Here is a 22,795-nt window from a genome sequence, read left to right on the forward strand (position 1 = left end):
TGTAGGTTTTGATATATTGTTTTGAGTAAATAATCTTATATGGGATCGTTATGATGGAAACAGGGTTTATATATTTGTCTTTACATTTATTAAAATAATAATGCATATGAAAGTTGGTGTCATTATTACACATACCAGTTTGTTAATGAGGGGGTTTGTAGAGTGATCCTCTAACAAGGGTGTAAGATCTCCTTTTTGTTTTAAGAGAAACGTATACCTTTAACAACCTGCTGTGGGTGAGTTGAGGTGGTGTGGCCTACCTTGGCCTCCTCCACATATGGAGAGAAGAGCCGTGGGCGGACATAAATGCCAGCACTCTTCTGCCTGAGCCAGGCATTGGCTTTGCCTCCCTCTGCAGTGGGCAGCATGTCAGAGGGAGGGGTGCTGATCAGACCCCTCTTCATCTGTTAAAGGCATAGTAAACAATTACTTTATCGTGACTTGGAATGAGTGGTCAAAAAATGACAGAAAAACTTTAGTATTTCTTATACTCTAGCCAATCACACCCTGAAAAGTGCTGACAATCAGAGTATGTTTACATTAATAAGATTAACTTTTTAAGTATGCTATATTGTAAAATAGTAGTGACATGTACACATTTGGTTTGCATGCCAATTATCTCCAATTTAAACTGTACGATCTGAAGACACAAGGCTTAACAGAAGACGCACTCACAGTGTCAGAGAGGACTTCGCTATTGGTGGGTAATATGTGCTCATTTCGGACGAAAGGCAGCAGCGGAAAGAGAATTTCTTTCAGCTCTTCCAGGTCCAGATCCCTTCTTTTCACACCACGTTTATTCACACTATGTGCAGTGCCACTCAGCAGGTTAGGCTCTGGGAAACACACATATACACAAGAGTCACGCATATAGCCACAAAGATGGAAAAAGCCAGATAGATTCACACACAACTTCTTATTTTGATAGTACTTGGAGGAAAAGTTGCCCAACTTTCTAAACCCACAATTTAGATTAGAAAAAGATGGGTGGGAGTGTGATCCCAAAGGATTAGCGGTATCAATATGCAGCTCTGCTGACTGCTGCTGTGCCCTTGAGTGAGAAATGTAAGATATGATGCTCAAGGGATGCTGCACTGCAACAGACCCTGTATAAAAGTAATAATTCATCCAAAAAAAAAAAAAAAAAAAAAAACATTGAAAGTCATTATTATATCTCAAATCACTGATCAACTCATTTATACAGAGCACAAATGAAATATGGTGATGCATTAATAACATAAAACCTCATGTGTTCATGTGTCACCACATCCGGTCACAAGAAGTGCAATATCCAATGAGGTTTGATATTACTGACATGTCACCGTATTTCATTTGGGCCCTTGTATGACTTCAGAAGAATTGGAATATGACTCACAAGCATGGACTACTTTTATAATACTTCTGGGTGCTTTTTAAGCTTTAAACTGAGTCACTATCAACTGCTATTATTTTGAAATCTGTGATTTTGACATGATTTAAAATGTATTATTTTGTTTTCCATAGAAGAAAGTCAGTCATATGGGTTTGGAACGACATGAGGGTGATTAAATATTGACAGAAATTTCATTTTTGCAACTATTACTTTAAGATCTAAACCTCAGACGGCAAATTAGGATGATACACACCTAGGGGTGGGAATCAGCAGGGACCTGGAGATACATTGTTATATATCGACATCTGGGTCACAACACAATACCATTGCTATTCTTTAGGTTTCAAACATGTGTGACCTTTAAAGTGATCTTTATCACTTGTTTCTCATTCATCTGCACTGGACTTTGGTCCAATTATATGCAATTAAATACCTAGCTCATTCAGAGATTGTATTTTGGTTAAATAGAAATATGTATGCGTGCATTGACCTAATGGCACAGTACGTTTCACCTTTTCACACACCAGAGTACAAAAATTATGTGAAAAGTGTTAATAAAAATATTTTTGCTGTGAGAATATTGATCAAGTATTGTGAGGTAAAAATAATGCAACACAATGAAATATCAGAGATCATGTTTGTGGTTTGTCACCAGCTGTAGAAAATACACCAGCTGTTGGGTACACAGTGAGTTTTCAGGCCAGGTCTGGAGTCACCAGCCATATATTACTTTTCTGTATTGCAGCACTGAGCCAGTCAAAGTCATTACTACACATTATGAGGACTGGGGAATAAATCATTACACTGGCACATCTCAGACCACCATATACGGAAGACATGGAACAAGGAACAAATTGAGCAGCACAGAAAAAAATAAGCCCTAAACATGGCTTGTGTGTAAAGTAGATGATAATTAATGTTTATGAAATGACAGATATACAAGCCACTTGTAAAGATTCTTCTATTTTGCATTTTTCCATTACATATTATATAATCAGCATAACAATTTGAGTGTAAAGTTTAATTGCAAAATTAACATACATTTTGTCCCTCCTGGTATATTCCCCTTTTGCCTTATTGACATCATGTATTGGATCTGGCATGGTTTTTGCAAAACTTGATCGTCCTTGTTATTCCAGCATGATTTATAAATGTTCAAAGATCATCTTTTGTGTGTCAATGGAAAACAGGCAATCTGACTTTTGTACAAATTAGTTAATATGTCATTGTTGCAAATTTGCTTATTTAATTAGTAACCTAGAAATAGTTCAAAATCTAAATATTTCTTATCCATTTTACATCATAATGTTTCTTTGTTGTTTTACATTTTTCAAATTTTGTTTATTTCAAAGTTAAAAATAGAATTTGAATCACTGATTATCAAAGGGGTAAACCCCATTATGTGTGGTACTCTACCTCTATCAGCCATCCTCTTGATTAGCTGGTGTTCACCCCACTTGACCACATATTTCAGGATGTCCTGCTCACTGGCCTGTGTATAGGAAAGAAGTACCAGGTAATATTACTGAAATGAGCACCTGAACCAGCACTGATAGGCTGGAAACTGGTGCATGCATGTGGAAAGTAAAGATAGTATATTTAATACAATAGAACAATGTCGGCATAGTGCATCTTGAAAGAAGAAAAAACAAAAACAGGAATACAAAACAAAACTATTTTTTGGCAGCAGGTCTTGCAGGTGCCAGGTGAAGGCTAAGCATAACAATTTTGCTACTATTTTTGATCTCTTACTGGAAATACTGCACAGCCCAGATCTAATTTAATTTGAACGTCTGGAGTTGAAACCAGCATTTGAACTAAACTGCACTTCTTTATGCAGAAAGCTTCTGAGAAATCAGTTGTGAATGTTCAATCCAGCATCCAAAATGAATTTTTGCCAGACCAGAAAATGCCAGCTGAATTAAGAAAAATTCAACAATAAACTGTATTTTGCATAATTTTTATTAAGAAAATTTTATTTTGTTCCTATGACAATGGAATTATTTTGATAGTTTTCCATGCAGGTTTGTAACAAATATCACTGACCATTGGCTTCTTATATTTACTCACCAAAGCAATTTTTTCTTGCATTAAGCACTTGGCAAGCTTTAATTTTTGACCCTAACTCTAACTAACACTTACTGTTTGAGTGTTGAGATCCTGCAAATAGAGTGAGAACTAGACTGTGGGCTTTGGTATTCTGTTATTATTTCTCTTCCTTCACTGTCAGACACGAGGTGTTGAATCAATCAGTCAATCCCCACATTTTTGAGGAAGAGTATATCTGTCAAACCAATGCTGGTCTTTGTTCATGTTACTTATACAGGTTTGACCTGAGGTTGAGTTAGAGAAGACTTATAAACGTTTAAGAACAAGCACATACAGTATGAGTGTTTAGGCGCCAACAGGCTTTAATTTACCAGGCCAAACCCATGGGGGAGCAACACTCACTATCCACTTTCTTCCTGAACGTGGAAGAGTTCCACGATTCATAACGGATGCTTGTTATCTTTTTCACGTCTCCAGTGTTTTCAATCACATCGGCTTATGTTCTCTGTTTAGCGCAGTAGCATGCACAGAAGGGGGGCAGCAGTGGCGCGAGCCTTTTTCGTTCACAAATCGGTGCCATTGTATGAAGGTAAAATAGTGCCAAAATGATTTGCATGCACAGAGTAAGATTTGTAAAAGTGTAAATTAAGTTACAAGCATAAAAATAAATTGCATGCGCACAGAATGTTTTATAAAGGTGTAAATCAAGTTGCAAGTGTAAGAATAAATATTTGAAATACTTTAATTATTTGCATAATTGTAATTCATGTGTTGTGAATCTGTAATTGTGCATTAACACAAAGTAAATTTGGTGTGTATTCTTCTGACTTCCTTTTTTTAGCGCTAACACTTTTGGCACTGTTTTTGCACCTAAACATGGCCAAAAACTCGGCAAACGCAATCAGCGATATTATTTGTGTTAATATGCAATTACAGATTCACAACACATGAATTACACTAAAGTATTGCTAATATATTTTTCTTACGATTGCAACTTGATTTATAACTTTACAAAAAATTTAGTGGGCATGGTGTTTATCTAATTTGATTTACGCTTTCACAAATCTTACACTGTGCATGCAAATCATTTAAGCACTATTTGGCCATCAAGAAAAAAGTGACAAATGTTTATATTAAAAATAAAATAATTAGATAAAACAAAATTGAAACCTTGTAATAATCTCACACTAACAGTAATCAGGTGTCATTTTGAGATTTCTTTGTAAATCACAGAAGCATTTAAGAAGGTGGATGTGCCTTTAACAATGCATGCTACAGCAGATAGGAGCAGATTCCAATCGCAAGTGATCCTCCCCATGCCCTACTCACTCCAAAGTCCTGACCCATTGAAGTAGGACCTCTGATGGGAACATGGCATTAAATGTATGAACGTATGCTTGTGGAAGGCCCTTTGAGATTCAGTTATTTAGTGTCAGTGATAAAGTGATAGTGAAAGGAGCATTTAAGGCTATTGAAAATGTACAAAACAAGCCTAGATGGAACTTGAGAAAGAAATAAAATATTTTTCAGCCTAAATAAGGTGCATTTTAATTAACATAGAAGCATGGTAAGTCTTAACTATCACCAAATGCAGAACGAGATGTTTTTGCCAGCAAACGCTTTCATGTGGAGTTTAAAGGGGCACTTGATGCTGGCATTGTCGCTGTGATGCGAATCATGAATGCAGCTTCATGATTGCTGTAAAAAGATGTATAGCCACAGTGTCACGATCCCCTGTTGTCCTCGCTGTGTCCTCTGTTTCTCTAGTCACGTTCATGTCACGTTTCCATGTGGCCCGTCCCGTGTTTTCTGTTTCACCCTCGCCAGTCACGTTCCATGTCACTCTTCCTTGTTATCCATCCCGTGGTTTCTGTTTCTCCTAACACGCTCCCTGTCATTTCTTCCTTGTTGTCTGCCTGTGTTTCACTGTCTCTGTTAAAACTACACTTCCCTTCTTCCTCACTCCTCATCACTGCTGTCACAGCGTTATTGTCCGCACCTGTCACTTATTTTGTTATCACTGTGTCTGTCTACTTAAACCCCGTCGTTTCCTCTCTCCGTTGTCGATCGTTACCGTTTCACGTTCATGCCTTTGTCAGTGTGTGCCATCTCTTTTCGTGTTCGTTCGAGGATTACCCTGCTGTTCATGGATGTTTGTCAACTCGTGTTCACCCGTGTGTGAGTTTGTGTTGAGTTTACTTTTCCCATTGTGGACCCTTTTATTTGTTCCAGTGTTTTGTGTTCATCCTATTGTTTATCTATTAAACCGCTTTTGGATCCGAATTCCCTGTCTGCCTTCTCCTTTCCACATTCGTGACAGAACGATCGACCACAATGGATCCAGCGGCTTTCTTTGTGGGACTGACGCATATGGAGCTAAACATCCGTGAGTTCTCCCATTTTTTCTCCTGCATGGCCGGCTACACCGGTTGGGATGACAACCTCCTGAAGACCGTCTACAGGATTGGGGTACCTATACACCGGTGTTGTGTTTTGCCGGAGATTGGAGACTACACCTGGCAGGAATACGTGAGTCTCGTCGGAGGAATTTGCTGCCGGGGAACCTCCTCTCTCGATCCCGGCTCCCGCCTCTGGGCTCTCTACGCCTGCCCCGGTCTGCGAGCCGGTGCCCACGCCTGCCCCGGCCTGCGAGCCAGTGCCCACGCCTGTCATGGTGAGCGAGCCTGAGCCCACGCCAGCCACGGTCAGCGAGCCTGTGCCCACTCCAGCCACGGTCAGCGAGCCTGAGGCCACGCCAGCCACGAACAGCGTTGTCAGCCTCATCCGCCCGGAGAAAGAGGAGAAAAGGAAGGGTCTCTGCTCTCCAGCCTCCGTCTACCACAGCTCCGTCCCCAGAACCCCCCGTGGCTCGGCCCCCAGCGTCCAGCGAACCCAAGCTCGCGCATACCACGGTCAACCAGCCCATGCCTGTAGCCTCAGACGTCAGTGAGCCAGTGCCGGTAGCCTCAGACGTCAGTGAGCCAGTGCCTGTAGCCTCGACCGTCCCTGAGCCAGCGCCTGTAGCCTCGACCGTCCCTGAGCCCGCGCCTGTAGCCTCGACCGTCCCTGAGCCAGCGTCTGTAGCCTCGACCGTCCCTGAGCCAGCGTCTGTAGCCTCGACCGTCCCTGGGCCAGTGTCTGTAGCCATGACCGTCCCTGAGCCAACGCCTCCCGAGCTTTCCAGAGCTCCGCCTCCCGAGCTTTCCAGAGCTCCTCTCGAGCTTCCCAGAGCTCCACCTCCTGAGTCTTCCAGGACTTTGCCTCTCAAGTCTCTCGAGCCTCCCAGGGCTCCTCCTCTCAAGCCTCCCAGAGCTCCTCCTCCCGAGCCTCCCAGGGCTCCGCCCCTCAAGTCTCTCGAGTCTTCTAGGGCTCCGCATCCAGAGCCTCTCGAGCCTTCCAGGGCTCCGCCTCCAGAGCCTCTCGAGCCTTCCAGGGCTCCGCCTCCAGAGCCTCTCGAGTCTTCCACGGCCCTGCTCCCCGAGCCTCCTACGGCTCCGCCTCCAGAGCCTCCTACGGCTCCGCCTCCAGAGACTCCAGAGCTTTCTAAGGCTCCACCTCTCGAGCAACCTACGGTGCCACCTCCATCGGCTCCGCCTCCAGAGCCTTCCAGAGCTTCGCCTCTAGAGTCTCCTACGGCGCTACCTTCCTCGGCTCTGCCTCCTGAGCCTCCCACGGCTCTGCCTCCTGAGCCTCCCACGGCTCTGCCTCCTGAGCCTTCCAGGCCTCCGCCTCCTGAGCCTCCTACGGCGCCACCTTCCTCGGCTCCATCTCCTGAACCTTCCTCGGCTCCGCCTCCTGAGCCTCCCACGGCTCCGCCTCCTGAGCCTCCCACGGCTCCGCCCCCTGAGCCTCCAGAGGTGTCCATGGTTCCGCCTCCCTCGGCTCCACCTCCAAAGCCTTCCAGAGCTTCGCCTCTAGAGCCTCCTATGGCGCCACCTTCCTCGGCTCCATCTCCAGAGCCTCCCACGGCTCTGCCTCCTGAGCCTCCCTCTGCTCTGCCTCCTGAGCCTCCCACGGCTCCGCCCCCTGATCCTCCAGAGGTGTCCATGGTACCGCCTCCCTCGGCTCCGCCTCCTGAGCCTCAAGAGCCTCGCTCAGCTCCGCCTCCTGAGCCTTCAGAGCCTCCCTCAGCTCCGCCTCCTGAGCCATCAGAGCCTCCCTCAGCTTCGTCTCCAGAGCCCTTCGCAGCTTCGCCCCCGGGAACTGTCCCTGTCCTGAGGCCGCCTTCCAGGCCTCCTGGACCGGTCCCTGTCCTGAGGCCGCCGCCCAGGCCCCCTGGACCTGTCCCTATCCGAGGGCCACCTCCCAGGCCCCCTGGACCTGTCCCTGTCTTGTGGCCGCCTCCCAGGCCTCCTCGAACTGTCCATGTCCTGTGGCCACCTCCCAGGTCCCCTGAACCGGTCCTTGCCAAGTGGCCAGCCCCCAGGCCATCTAAACTGGCCTCTGTCCTGTGTCCACCTCCCAGGCCCCCTGAACAGGCCCCTGCTCTAGGGCCACCTCCCAGGCCTCCTAAACCTGTCCCTACCCGGTGGACGTTCCCCGGGCCACCTGACCCGGTTCCCTGCACACACCCCCAGAGACTGCTTACCTGCCCTCTCAGCCTCCCTGGACTTCCTTCCTGCCCATTGTGCCCCCCTGGACCTCTTGTCTGTCCCTTGTTGCCCCCTGGACTGCCTGTGTGCCCCTTTTGCCTCCTTGGACTGCCTTATTTCCCCTTGTGCCCCCGTGGTCTGTCTCCTTGTCCTTTGTGCCCCCTTGGTCTGTCTCCGTGTCCCTTGTGCCCCCTTGGTCTGTCTCCGTGTCCCTTGTGCCCCCTTTGGTCTGTCTGTTTTTCCCCTTTTCTAGCCCCTCTCTCCTTGAACATTTGTTTATCCCTGCTATTTTTCCTTTTCTGTTTCGTAAGACCATCTGGAATCCGGTCCTTTTGAGGGGGGATTCTGTCACGATCCCCTGTTGTCCTCACTGTGTCCTCTGTTTCTCTAGTCACGTTCCTGTCACGTTTCCATGTTGTCCGTCCCGTGTTTTCTGTTTCACCCTCGCCAGTCACGTTCCATGTCACTCTTCCTTGTTATCCGTCCCGTGGTTTCTGTTTCTCCTAACACGCTCCCTGTCATTTCTTCCTTGTTGTCCGCCTGTGTTTCACTGTCTCTGTTAAAACTACACTTCCCTTCTTCCTCACTCCTCATCACCGCTGTCACAGCGTTATTGTCCGCACCTGTCGCTTATTTTGTTATCACGGTGTCTGTCTACTTAAACCCCGTTGTTTCCTCTCTCCGTTGTCGATCGTTACCGTTTCATGTTCATGCCTTTGTCAGTGTGTGCTATCTCTTTTCGTGTTCGTTCGAGGATTACCCTGCTGTTCATGGATGTTTGTCAACTTGTGTTCACCCGTGTGTGAGTTTGTGTTGAGTTTACTTTTCCCATTGTGGACCCTTTTATTTGTTCCAGTGTTTGTGTTCATCCTATTGTTTATCTATTAAACCGCTTTTGGATCCGAATTCCCTGTCTGCCTTCTCCTTTCCACATTCGTGACACACAGTCTACTGGCAGATTAATATTGTGGAGGATAAGAGTTTAAGAAATGATAATTCCTATTGCAATGAATATGCAACCTATGTGGGGACTAGTTCTTTCAATCAATCAATCAATCAATCAATCAATCAAACTCCCACTTAGACTTTGGGAAACGTTTAAATGTTGCTTGAATTAGTGCTATTTTAGTGTATTTATTTCTTTATACTGTGGAAGGTGATTAATCGCGATTAACTAGGAAAAATTACACGATTAAAAATGTATCAACTGACAGCACTACTACATATATATATATATTCATGATATTGTCATGGTATTCCAAGGTTCTTTAAAAAATGTTGAGCTATGGCACATGTAAAAAACATGGCATTACCACGGACCGGGTCTTAAAAAACAACAATAGTAACACCATGGTGATTTTTGTGAAAAACAGAATAGGCTATTATTTGTGATTAAGGAAACAATGGGAAAATGTTGGCTATGTATGTAATAAAATAAAAATGCTTAAACAGTCCAAAAGCAAAGAATTAAGTATATAAGTACTATTAATTAAAAATATGTTTTCACCCAACCGTCCCTCTCCCTGATGAGATCAGAGTACGCCACTGATTTGGCGCATTCAATTTGTAAAAATTTTCCAAAAAAAGGCACAGGGCTCCACAGTACCGATACTGTACTAAGTTTAAGGAGTGGGTGAATACCATGAAGCTATGACACAAGGTTAGTTAGGTTGATATCATTAACTATTTTGAGTTATGACTGCCAACAACTGCACAAGTTGAACCTGAACTAATTTTTACTCCAACTTGCACTTAAAAGGGTTGTTCTCTGCCTGAAATGCTCAAATTGGTAGTTTCTTTATGGAGACCGGAACCAGAAAACAGTCTAGCGGCAATTAAAATCATCATAACACCACCCAGCACTCAGTCAGGAAAACTGAGGATAAGCTCACTGGGAGAGTTAAGGGTTATCTGATATAGCTGACTCATTCGTCCAAAAACAAAACCCGGTAACCTTTAAGAGATGCCTGATCTGCAGAGACTGATACAGACGCAACAGACTGACACTGACACTCTGTTGATTGAAATAGATAGGCCTAAAGGCCTGCAATGATGTACGGATTGAAATAAACATATTTCCCAATTGTGCAATACGAGCAGGATACCCTGAATCCACTCTCTAAGTTGGAAGAGAGAAAATAAGCTTGAATTGGTCTTAACTAGGGATTTACAAAACTACATGTTTTCATAATTGACTAGTTTGTATAAGCCCTGTATAATTAGGCTGATTACTAGTTGGATAGTGGGCTATTAAAGGTACGATATCAAATGTGAGGGGACCTAACAGTGTAGATGTTTAAAACACTGAGCTAAAAATAAAATTGTATTTGATTAGACAATATTGAACTGGGAAATATGAAACTAGTAAAGTTTACTCAAGAAATGGTGTCGTCACCTGCAGATAATCAGATTGAATGGCTGCCAACAGGTGCTCCTTGCTGAGCTCATACAGAACATCGGAGATCATGACCTGGCTGAATTCCTCACACAAGAAGTGCATAGCCTGCCGATGAACCCATTTGGAACCGTAGGGCTGTGAACTCCACTTCAGAATGGCCACCACAGATTCTAGCGAGATGCTCTCTGCCACAATGTCTTCACAGCCTAACAAAAATAAACATAGAAATAAGACATAACTTTTTATTTTGGCTTAAACAGTGCTTCAATCAGTCTTAAACAAGCTCTTTGTCCAAGCTTGGTAATTAAGAATTTTTTAAGAACAAATGTGGGTGGTCAAGATGTTCTTGGAATAGGGCCACCAGCTCTCTACACTTGTCTATTGTTGTAAAATAATTTCCCCCAATCACCATAACTGTATTCTGTTTTACCTTTTGAAGTGTTGTAGTGCTCTTAATATACCAGGAATAACGTTTACCAAAAATATGCATAGATAAGATGCAGATAAGTGTAATATATTAATGAATATGTATGCATTTAAATGTCACAATAAAAACCGATGGATCATTTACCCAATAATCCACAACAAAAACACTGTTTTATGCTGCTTCAAAACATGCTATGAATTACTGATTTTATCTGTTTTGTCTCTTCCATTCAAATCTTTCAGTCTCCTGTCATAATGTCAAAAGAGAGGCATTCTGTTCAGTTTAATCTGTAAATTCGAGAGTTATTGTCCTGCACTTCATGATACAAATACCCCCAGAGCGGAGGAAAATGTTAGCTCCAATGCAAACCAAGCCAAGAACATCTCTAGTGAGCATGCTTGATTTTTCCCTCCTAACAGGCATTGTGAGTAGAACTGAATTCCATCAGTAGCCCATGCAGATTTGATAGCCCACGCATTTTAAATATCCATCGTATCAGGAAAGGTCACATCCCAGTCCTTGTGACTCTTACCTTAGAAATGAATGAAAAAAAACTTTAAAAGGAATAGTTCCTTCAAAAATCATTTACTTACACAACTTGGACCTTTACATGAGCAAATGACAGCTCTCAATAGCATTCGTCTTGAGTCAAGCATGCTCAAACCATTTGTTAGTTTCCAACTCGTTACGTGGCCACTACTGAAATAAAATGCTTTGCTTTTAGCTAGGGACACTTGGCTGTTACTTTTTATAAGATTAAATAGTGTCATTTTACTGGCATAATTTTGTTGGGGAATTGGGTGTCCAGATTCAGGGTCCCCACAATCATGGAAAACCTGGAAATATCAGGGACATTTTAAATTGGGATTTACAGGCCTGGAAAAGTCATGCAAAGTAATACAATCTAAAAAATTACAGGGTTACACTTTATGTTATTTAATATGTATTTACACAAGTGATTACTGATTATTACTAATTCATATATACTAACTATAGATTTAAGGTAAGGGTTTGGTTTAGGGTTAGTTGCTTGTAATTATGCATAATTGACTGTAATTACTATTGTCAAAACAAAAAATATGTACAACAAGGATTTTTTTTTAGTTATGCTCAGCTCTAAAATATTTTATTGGCACATTACACTCTTTGTTGTATTCCAAGTAGCCTGTATATCAAAGTATTTAATGTGTTTTCTTTCTTTTGGTGCAATAAACAATCAAGCAGTTTTTCTTTCTTGTTCTTAAGACACATTAGTGGATGGACCTGGGTAGCTCAGCTAGTATTGATGCTGACTACCACCCCTGGAGCCACAAGTTCGAATCCAGGGAATGCTGAGTGACTCCAGCCAGGTCTCCTAAGCAACCAAATTGGCCTGGTTGCTAGGGAGGGTAGATTCACATGGGGTAATCCCCATGTGGCAGCTTTAATGTGTGGTTCTCTCGGTGGGGCATGTGGTGAGTTGTGCGTGGATGCCGCAGAGAATAGCGTGAAACCCCCACATGTGCTAGGTCTCCTAGCACATGAGGGGGTTTCACGCTACGCAGTCAACAAGCCACCTGATAAGATGTGCGGATTGAAGTCTCAGACACGGAGGCAACTGAGATTCATACTTGACCACCTGGATTGAGGCGAGTCACTACGCCACCACATAACTTGGAGCACATTTTGAATTGGGCATTCCAAATTGTGGAGAAGAAAAGAAGAAAAAAAAGAATACTATAAATGCATTGAAAAAATACAGAATCAAATAGTTAAATCGAATCAAATCATGTATCGAATTGAACCGTAATGAATATGCAGGGGAAAAAAAGCCTTGGAATCAAATCAAAAACCTACTTATCATAAATCGAATTGATTCACTTTCAACCCAAAATTCACAGCACTACAGCCAGTGTCTTCTCTTTTGTCACCTCCAGCCTCTTGAGAGCACAAGATCAAGAGTAGCACTGCATCTGTTTCACTGCATGACTAGTGCAATCTACCATGCAGCAGCACAGTAATGCCCCAGTTTTCCCTCATAAACCCTTCCCTGTTAATTATAACATCTGCTGGCAGAGCTGGTAATTTGTGGTCTTCAGAAAACAGTGTCATATTAGCCCTTAGGTAACGTGTCAACCCAGTATCCCAAAAGCTCATCACTCATTATTGACTTTGTAATCAATGTGTACATTTGTTCATGTTAAGAACAAATGCCAAGAAACAAATCAATGTAAGTTAATTAAAGTTAATGATTAGTTGTGAGTCAAATTTACACCACAAGGCTGATTGTGGAACTTGCAACTAGTAGTTAATAAGTAAACAACCCTAAGACAAGCATTCTAACATGAGATAAGCAACTGCAAAACAAAACATTGAAGAAAACAAAAGCTACATAAAACAGGAAGCTTTTGTCCAAACATTCACTGTCCTCTACTTAAAGGCAATGCCAAGTGCAGAAAACTTGATAGGATTAGCTGAGGAAATCTACATTTGCTCTGCACTCATTACCATTTTGTGGATTCCACTTTGATGCGCTTCCAACTCTTATCTCCTTACATATCTATAAACACAGTCTATGCAGTTTAACCTTGTCTTTTTTCAACAGCCTCTCGATGTTTGTGCTCATGAGCAGCTTTACAACTGGGATCAAAAATTCAGCATTTATCATACTTGCGATTTAAAATAGCTTGCTAAAATTATGATTCAATGGGATTTAAATAATGATTTTAATTGATAGAACTCTACAGAATCAAAAGACATACAAAAGTTCTGGTAAGTGTTAAGCCAACACCTGCATTTGTATTACATTTTAAAGCATCTCTCAAAAGAAAAAAAAAAAAGAAAAATCAATGTGGATCACAGACTTCTCTCCTTGCTGCTGATTATTTGACTGAAACGAGTCAAACAACACAGATGTACTCCAGCAGTTAGTGTAGCATTTTAATAATAATTTTGACATCCTGTCAAAATACCTCAATCAGTCCTACAGTATTATACCAGCTAAAGTATCACAATTCTGTGTTGTATCACGGTACCACAAAAAAAAACATTTGCACTCTAATCTCTGTCTTAGCTAATACTTTTCTAATACAGCTGAAACTTTGTAATGCAGCACTTTTTCTGTTACAGTCTCCTTAGGATGAAATCACTTATGTTGTATCCTTCCTAATTTTTAAGTGACTTTGGATAAAGCATCTGCTAATTGAATGAATGTAAACGTAAATGTTGTTTGAATAACAGGGTGAATGGTATACTGTAGCTATTCTATTGTCTTAATTGTTTGTATAAATCTTTGTAATTCATTGTATTAACAATTAGAAAATTACTATACAAACATAATATAGTGTAAAAAAACAAATGTATTATCCTAATTGTCAATTTCACACAGCATTGCAATGTAAAATCCTTTGAGTTTTACAGAAAACTGCAGGAATACGTTCTGTTCTTCTATTCCATCTGCACTACTTTTTAATTGATGGCCTATGAAAGTGTCAGATTGATGTCTTTGGCCACTGCATCTTGCTCCTTAATCAGCATATCACACTGAGCATTGTATTTTTAAAACCCTGTCCCAAGTTGAAGGGAGTTCAATTTCGAAAAACGCGTCTTAGAATGCCTGCGTTCTGTTCCATTCTGTTGCACTTCGTCTAGCTTCCTTTGTTTATACCCTATTCCAGTATTGTGTTTAGTAGGCTTGGGATCGGTTCCTTTTCTACGCATCAATAATCTGAAGATTTTCCCGATGATTCTACATTTTGTTTCAGATAAATAGGGCTGCTCATTGCACAAAAGTCTTTGTATCTTCAGACATATTTGTCAACACAACTTTGGTAAAGTGTGAGCAGCAGAGTAAATCAAAGGGGGTTGCACTCCGGACATGTCTGATGGATGACATGGCGCATTCTAAAATTCAAAACAATTATTTATTTCTACAAAGGTACACACACACACACTAACCGCCAACGCTCAGTGTCAACATTCTGCAGCACCACTGAGATCAACTCGCATAGTTTTCCATTTAATTAGACACAAATCATTATCAAAAAGGACAAAGATTATATACTCTAGCCTTCACTGGATGATTTATTGTGAACATGTATCTTTCATAGAGTCTACACAATGTATTTTCAGTTGCATGTCGATTTGTGGTTTGGCAGCTTGAATGAAACACCTATTCAAGGCTACATACTAATCATTCTTATGGTTCAGTTTGAGAAGTTACATTAGTTTCACTAACCTGCAAAATCAATGTCACTTTGTTCATTCTTAAAGAAGTACAAAAATCCATAATGCTTAGATAAATGTCGTTATTTAGGATGCACCAATATGGAATTTCTGGGCGATAATTCACAGCTAATTGTGGCGATACCAAAAACAAAATAAAAATTATATATATATATATATATATATATATATAATTTTTATTTTGTTTTTAGTATCGACCACAATTAGCTGTGAATTATTATATATATATAATTTTTTTTTTTTTTTTAAATCGTAACACTGTACTGCAAGTAATGATGTGCAATTTTCCACGTTCTTTTTTTTGTTTTATTAAGTAATAAGCGAAAATTTTCGGCCCAAATTAACTAACATAAAATTGTCACTTTTTCATTTATTGCCTCATGAAACAAACAGAATATGGGAAATGGCGTGCCGTTACTCACAGCAGAGGATCCCGATTTAAAGGGGACCTTTTATGCAAAAATCACATTTACATGTGATTGTACATAAATGTGTGTACACAACCACCCTACAATGTTAAAAGTCCACACACTCCTCTTTCTTATATTTCTATTAATCAAAAATGAATCAAAAAGAATGCTTTTAGTTTCTGCTCTAACGGGCCTCGCTCACGACAGACTTCACCCTATTATCATAAATCCTCCCCTGAGTGATCTACACGCAGTCCGCCATTTTTTTCCACGCTGGAGCAGATACAGTGAGAAGAATAATGTCCCAGCTTTGAAAGTGTCATAAGTGTTCTGTTGTTGGATGTAAAAGTGAACATAAGAGTCTTCATGTACTCCCGGCATCAGAGCCACTGAAGACGCAGTGGACAAGTTTTGTTTTTGAAGGAAATGTGCCCCAAAACATACAAATATTTGTGTATGTTTGTGCAAATCATTTTACACCGGACTGCTTTGTGAATGAGTGTCAACATAAAACAGGATTTTCAAAATATCTTATTCTCAAGCATGGATCAGTACCAACTGTTCATGTTCCAGCTTTATATCCTGAAGATGGAAGTATCACACTTTATATTTTGTAAATGTTTGCAAAATCGCCTTTCCGAATGTGCTTGTTATTTTTTCGCAAACTAAAATAGATATAAAAACAGGAGCTTTAATAAATGTTGGATAATCGGATTCAAATAAACTCTCAAAACTAGAGGTCGACCGATATTGTTTTTTTCAGGCAGATGCCGATCTTATGAAATCCGGGTCGGCCGATTATTGCTGCAGATTTATTTTGGCCGATATGCTTGTTTTTAACCTCTTATTTGAACCTTTTATTTGAAAGATAAAATGTTACACAAATAATTACTTAAGATAGACAAAATTTCTCAACAAATACATTTATTGAACACTTGATCAATCTGCACTTGTACACTTAAATTAAAAATGTATAATGTAAAAACATATTGTATAAATAATGTATAACAAATATATTAAATAAACAAAGCAGGTGTTACGAACTGCTCCGAGACACGAAGGTTGAGATCCAAATGCAGCTTTAATTAAGGGGAAATCCAGACACGTAATCCAATATTCAGAGCATCCAAGAGAAGCACAGGCATAACTAGGGATGGGTATCGTTAAGGTTTTAATGGTATTGCTACTCTTATCGATACTGCTTATCGATCCGGTACTTTAATGGTATTTTTAACGGTCCTTTTTGTTATATATATATATATATATTTATATTTATTACACAAAGATAAACGTTATATAGGCACAGTGATTTAATTTCAGGAAGGTCTACTAACATTACTGTTCAGGTGTGGTCTAAAAAGAAATCTAATAAAGTAATCAATTGTAAAATAACACTGCATAGTTTATCATAGATAGATTAATGCTCATTAAAGCAGAAGTTATTCATTCAAGAGCTGTAAGTGATTTTCTCTTTGCCTTTTGTTGTTTGATTCGCAGTAATGTCTCAATCGTCAGCATGTTTATTAGGATGCTTCCCCTTTAAGGACGAGTCTAAGGGGGCTTTCACACTAGCACTTTTGGTGCGCACCCCAGTTCAAATGACGTCAGAGTTCGGTTCGTTTGGATGATGTGAACGCTGTCTTCCGAACTCTGGTGCGCACCCGCGAACCGTACTCGAGTCCGCTTAAAAAGGTGGTCTGGGGTACGGTTCATGTGAACTCCAGTACGGTTCGCTGCTGATATGAACGCAATCGAACCAAACCGCAGAAGTGAACCGCTATTGATGACGTATAATGTGGTCGTCAGTCTCACACGTGTCACTTTCAAAATGAGCGGAAAGGGTTTACTTTCGTGCGTGTATACACTTACCTTGACGAAAAGCGGGATTGACGCACACGCACTGCAAGGAGAGAGATGATTTCTGCTTGCCTTCGCAAAAATTGTCTTCGGAGGACAGCCCGCTGTCTTTTGAATGATTTCAGTATTTTTGCGGCAGACAGACGCAAGTGTGTTTCTGTATCTTGATGTTGAAAACAAAACCAAAGGTTAAAAAAAGAAGAACAAATGTAAACCGAGCAAGTCTATTAATTGAATTTTGACGCCTTTTCATTTCGTGGTTATCAAGCAACACGATTACGCACCAGCTGCAGCTTGATGACGCAAGCGTACCGCGGTTCGGATACAAATATATAATGTGAACACAGTCCATCGGGGGCAGGGGGAGCAATCGAACTCGGGTTCGGAACAGGCAATCGAACCAAGTGTGAAAGCCCCCTAATAGGCTCCTGATGCTGCATATTTTCTCCCAACTATTTCCATAACTACATCCATTTAAGACATAAACTGTGTTTAAGTGAATCTCCAAGCCGGTCGTTTTGACATATTTTTGTGTATAGTTGATCGTTTAGACGCGCACACGAAACTCAAAGTAGCCTATAGTTTGCTTGTCTCTTTGCGGGGTGTATCGGAGCGCGCGCCGCCATGAGAACGGTATCTCTTGCACTCTTTTTATTATTAAACGCGCCCCGCAATTTAGCAACAGTAGCATTTTACAACAATCACCGATCGTGCTGATTCTGACGTTAAGTTTGAGTTTTAGGGAGAAATGGCAGTGCACCGCTGTGAAGGGAAGGAAGTTGTGCTAGACAGAATGCGGCTTATGTATAAATATTCTTTTTATAATCTTTGAAAGGCGAAATCTAAAATAAAATCAGACTAATATCACAGATCTAAACCAGGCTATGTTTGAATGTTTAGTTCTGTCACTCATTATGCAGGGCTCATGTTGTGCTCGCTGTGTCACCGCGTCAGCGAGATCTCTATCTCTCTCTCTCTGACTGCGAATAGCTAAATTGCATCACAGACAAATGGTTTCATATTATTATACATAGAAATGGCTGGCGAGATAAAATAACTTTCTCTTTATAGCAATAATAAATGTATTTTCTTAATTTCTCCAGTACCGACAGCAGAACCGATAACGTCTGAGCTTACCAAAGCCAGTCCTTCAATAGCCTATAGTGCGTTGGTATATTTTTATTACTTATTTATCTGCACTGAGTGACAACCCTCTCAAATATAAGACACACACAAACAGAACAAATAAAAGTCTCAGATTCACGGTCTGTAATTGCAAAATTCTTGCTTACTTATTGTGACATGATAGCAACCCTTCTGCTGTGATAATGCAAATTCAACTACGCTATCAATATCCAAAGTAGCCGAACGCCATGTCAACTATCGCGTTTGTCGCATTTTTTCTTGAAGTTGGCAATAACATTTCAAAAGTTTTTAATTAAATATAAAGAAGTTATACAAATGTAATCCTTACTGTTTTCTCCAAGGAACTTAGCTCCTTCCTTGAGGTCTGCTCACTCTGCTGGAAAATGACTCTAAGGGCAGCGTGCGTCGAACACGTGTTCCACAACAACACTAGGCTGCCCACAGATGCGCCTGCCTAATAATCGGCTTGATATACTTGGATATTGGCCGATGCCGATTATGTTAAAAAATGCAAAATAAAAATCGGCCGATTATTCGGTCGACCTCTACTCAAAACTGATTGCTTGCCGTTTTCCTCAAAAAGCTGAATGTATCTGCAATGGGACATTTCTAGCACATTTCCTTCATGTCAGCAAGTGCTGCAGTATGCCATGTTGTTGTGAATTTGACAAATAAAACTAATAAACTCTGACGGAATTATTTGGAGCATGAGTTTCGAGTGTCACAGGCAGATAATATTGATAACACTTTACTTTTATGCTAACAATATTAGGTTAAATGCATTGGATATTATAAATTAACAGAGAACAATATTATTTTAGCATTTATTAATGTTGGTCTGTGATAATTTATACATTTTCAATTGTCCATTGCAGTTAGCTCGTTATGCATTAAATATTGTTTAATGCATAATGCAATGTACAGATACAATATATTAACAAACTTTTAATGTTAAAAAAATATGCAAGTATATGTTGTAATTAACATTAACCAAGATTAATTAGTGCTGCATGTTGTTTATTGTTAGTTCATGTTAATGTAGTTAACTAATGTTAACTAATACAACCTCCTTGTAAAATGTATCTGATAATACTTTTGTGGCGTTATAATGGATGAAAACTAAAACTATTCTAAAACATACATACAAAATAAAAACTTTTTATGTACTATTAAGAGGAACTAAAACAAAAATTAAATTGAAAACACAAAATGAAACAGAAAAAAATACTAGCAAAATTTTCAAAACAATAATAACCCCTGGCTCCAACCAATGTTTCCCTGATAGCGAGGTGAGAATCATGGTGTGGAGTTTATCAATGAGAAAATGTGTCGATGCCAAGTAAAAACAATGGAGATCTGGAGAGAAAACAGTATATATGGAAGATATTTGGGGAAATAGTTAAACAGTCTATGTGATCAGAAATAAGAATGGCGAGGATACATGAAGAAAGGGATCTGATTTCAATACAAAACTACACTGGAGGCCCCCAGAGACAGCAAAAGCAGTTGTGTCTGAGGCATCTTCTACCAAAATATAAAAATATTTCATAGTTTATAAAATCAAGTGCAGTTGGATATGAATGTTAAAAGATCATCTGTTCATTTTGAAGCATAATGACAACATATACGTTTTACATTAAAATAGAAGCCCTTATGACTGTGGAATAATAATGTATGGGGGATCAGGGTTTTCCCCTGAAAGAAAATTTATAAAATATATTTGTTTCTTATTAAAGGCTTATAACATGCTGATTAATAAATCTAAATTTTGAAGGAAAAAAATGTATGGTCTAAAGGCGCTCTGGAACCATGTTAACTTGTGCGGCGCCTCATGTCTACTCACACACGGAGAAGAGAGGCACCGCGTACAGAGTGGGACAGGGCATAAATTAAGCATGTTCAGTGCTAGAGAAAAATATTCAAGAATATATGTGATCTAATAATGTATATCATAAATGGAAGTCCAGGGCACATTTTACAGTTGAGTGCACAGTATATTGGAGGAGAACAGAGAAATGCAGGAAGGGAGCATGGACAAGGAAGGATTAATTAGTATCCCAATTAACTAGCCAAAGCCCTGGAGCTTGATACAAGGGGAAGACAGGCTAAATTACAGAGGAGAGAATTAGGAGAGTTAGAGAGCAAGCAAGAGAAACAGCAACATGCTGAAAGACAAATGGAAGAAGACAAGTTTAGGAGGGTAATGTCAAAAAGGACAGAGATAGTGGTAAATGAACCCATTCTATATGACTGAATGTAAAAGATTGAAATTGCTGAAAGATACAGAAATGAAAATGGGGAAGCAGAGTGGAGAAGCTCTAGAAAGGTGGTGGGTTAAAATTCTTCATGACCTTTCAGATAAGCTGAAACAGACAGAATCATTATAGAGCAGACAGTCTCTCGTAGACTTAATGGAAACACCACCAGCAATCTGTGTTAATACTAATCAGAATGGTGCCTTGGGGCCAGGGAGGGTTTTTTATTGAGTTTGGCACACATTCTAAAGGACGTCTGACTAAGCTATTTGCACAAGCGTCAAAGCAACAGAGTGCCATCATTTTAAAATGACTCTCACTCCAAAGATACCCATAGTAAAACTGATCTCTCTATGAACAGTGAAGATGTTGAGCTGACTGTCTTTGTTACCCACAAGATAGAGGATTGTCATTACTTTCTAACCCGAAAAACAGATGTTACTTAATAACAAGTGAGCCACTCTCAGTAGAGGGGGTTCCCCCTAAACAGGAGATCCATGTCAGAGTTAAAAAAAAAAAAACCTGGGACGTGGTTTGCACATAATGACAGGAAATGCTGCCTGACCCAACCAACTGAGAGTTTCCTTCTTTTGGGAGTATGGATGGGAAAAGTACTGATAGTCCAAGAGACCCCATGATATGCTTCAGGCAGGCGCTTTCTATTGGAGTGAGAAGGGGTAGATACCGTGCACAGCCATGTCCTAAAACGTCAAGCTAGTGAGACTGTGTAGAAGGTCGAACAGGTCTCCCCAGTAGTGCTTCATATGCTTGCTTTATACAAGCTGGGAAGATGAGCCAACACGAAGATGTGTCCGCCTGAAGACATTTAAGTGAGAGCTGCAAGTTTATATGTTAAAGTTTTGAGAAGCAAATTTCAACTGATGAAAAGTAGCCCATATAGTTCCTTTATGCTCTCAGGTAATGGGGGTGGCCTTGCAGTGACATTGGGCACACAATCCTGTCCTTCAAGCCAGACTTGGTGCAACTAGATACTTCTGCAGAGGTCAGGTATGGGTGTCAATCTCATAGGTGGATCTCGAAAATGAGATTATGAAAGAGAAAGCCCAAATCAAATATGGCAACATGTCAATAACATCAAACCTCATTGGTTCTAGCACATCACAATCACCATTAGGACTGGGCGGTATATCGACTTAAGGTATAGCGATATATTTTCAAATGAGATACAGGATGAGACAATAATGTTTATATCGATATAGTTTGATAATGTGTTACATAACCAGTTTCTTCCATATAGCCTTGCCGTGTTTGCCTCTCTCACACTCTCCACGCAACCCCGCCCCCATCTGCACGCAAACCCGGCCCCACTCGCACACAAGTACTTCTGCCACATGAAGGGAGACACAGCGCCAATTCACGCTGCCGAAAAAGACCTGGTTAATAAAAAATTGTTTACAGACAGATTGTTTCACTATATCACAATTCTAGTGGGTCAGATATTGACATACACTACATATTAACTGTGCCTTTAAGCAGCTTGGAAAATTCCAGAAAATTATGTCAAGCCTTTAGGCAATTAGCTTCTGATAGTCAATTGGAGTCAATTGGAGGTGTACCTGATTTATTTTAAGGCATACTTTCAAACTCTGTACCTCTTTGCTTGACATCATGGGAAAATGTAAATAAATCAGCCAAGACGTCAGAAAATAAATTCTGGACATCCGCAAGTCTGGTTCATCCTTGGGAGCTATTTCCAAACACCTGAATGTACCACGTTCATCTGTACAACCAATAGCATGCAAGTATAAAGCACCATGGGACATGCATTATACGTTCAGGAAGGAGACTCCTAGAGATGAACATAGTTTGGTGCAAATAGTGCAAAATAATCCCGAACAAAAGCAAAGGAACTTGTGAAGATGCAGGAGGAAAAAGGTAGACAAGTATCTATATCCACAGTAAAACATCAACATAAGTCCTACATCAATATAACCTGAAGGGCTGCTCAGCAAGGAAGAAGCCACTGCTCCAAAACCATCATAAAAAAGCCAGACAACAGTTTGCAAGTGCACATGAGGACAAAGATCTTACTTTTTGGAGACAT

General features: G+C 40.6%; 1 protein-coding gene across 2 annotated transcripts in view; it reads right to left on the minus strand.

The window, feature by feature from the left end:
- Nucleotides 1-22,795, minus strand: part of LOC127622191 (BTB/POZ domain-containing protein 7-like) — a 54,906-nt gene that overhangs the window by 11,002 nt on the left and 21,109 nt on the right. For both annotated transcript variants that reach the window (XM_052096190.1, XM_052096189.1), the window contains exons 3-6: nt 10,409-10,617; nt 2,789-2,864; nt 676-836; nt 261-404 (exon numbers count right to left, since the gene is read on the minus strand). In XM_052096190.1, the coding sequence (XP_051952150.1) occupies nt 261-404; nt 676-836; nt 2,789-2,864; nt 10,409-10,617 (590 nt within the window). The remainder of the gene's footprint in view (nt 1-260; nt 405-675; nt 837-2,788; nt 2,865-10,408; nt 10,618-22,795) is intronic.

This window comes from Xyrauchen texanus, chromosome 28, assembly GCF_025860055.1.
Source record: "Xyrauchen texanus isolate HMW12.3.18 chromosome 28, RBS_HiC_50CHRs, whole genome shotgun sequence".
Classification (NCBI taxonomy): Eukaryota; Metazoa; Chordata; class Actinopteri; order Cypriniformes; family Catostomidae; genus Xyrauchen; species Xyrauchen texanus.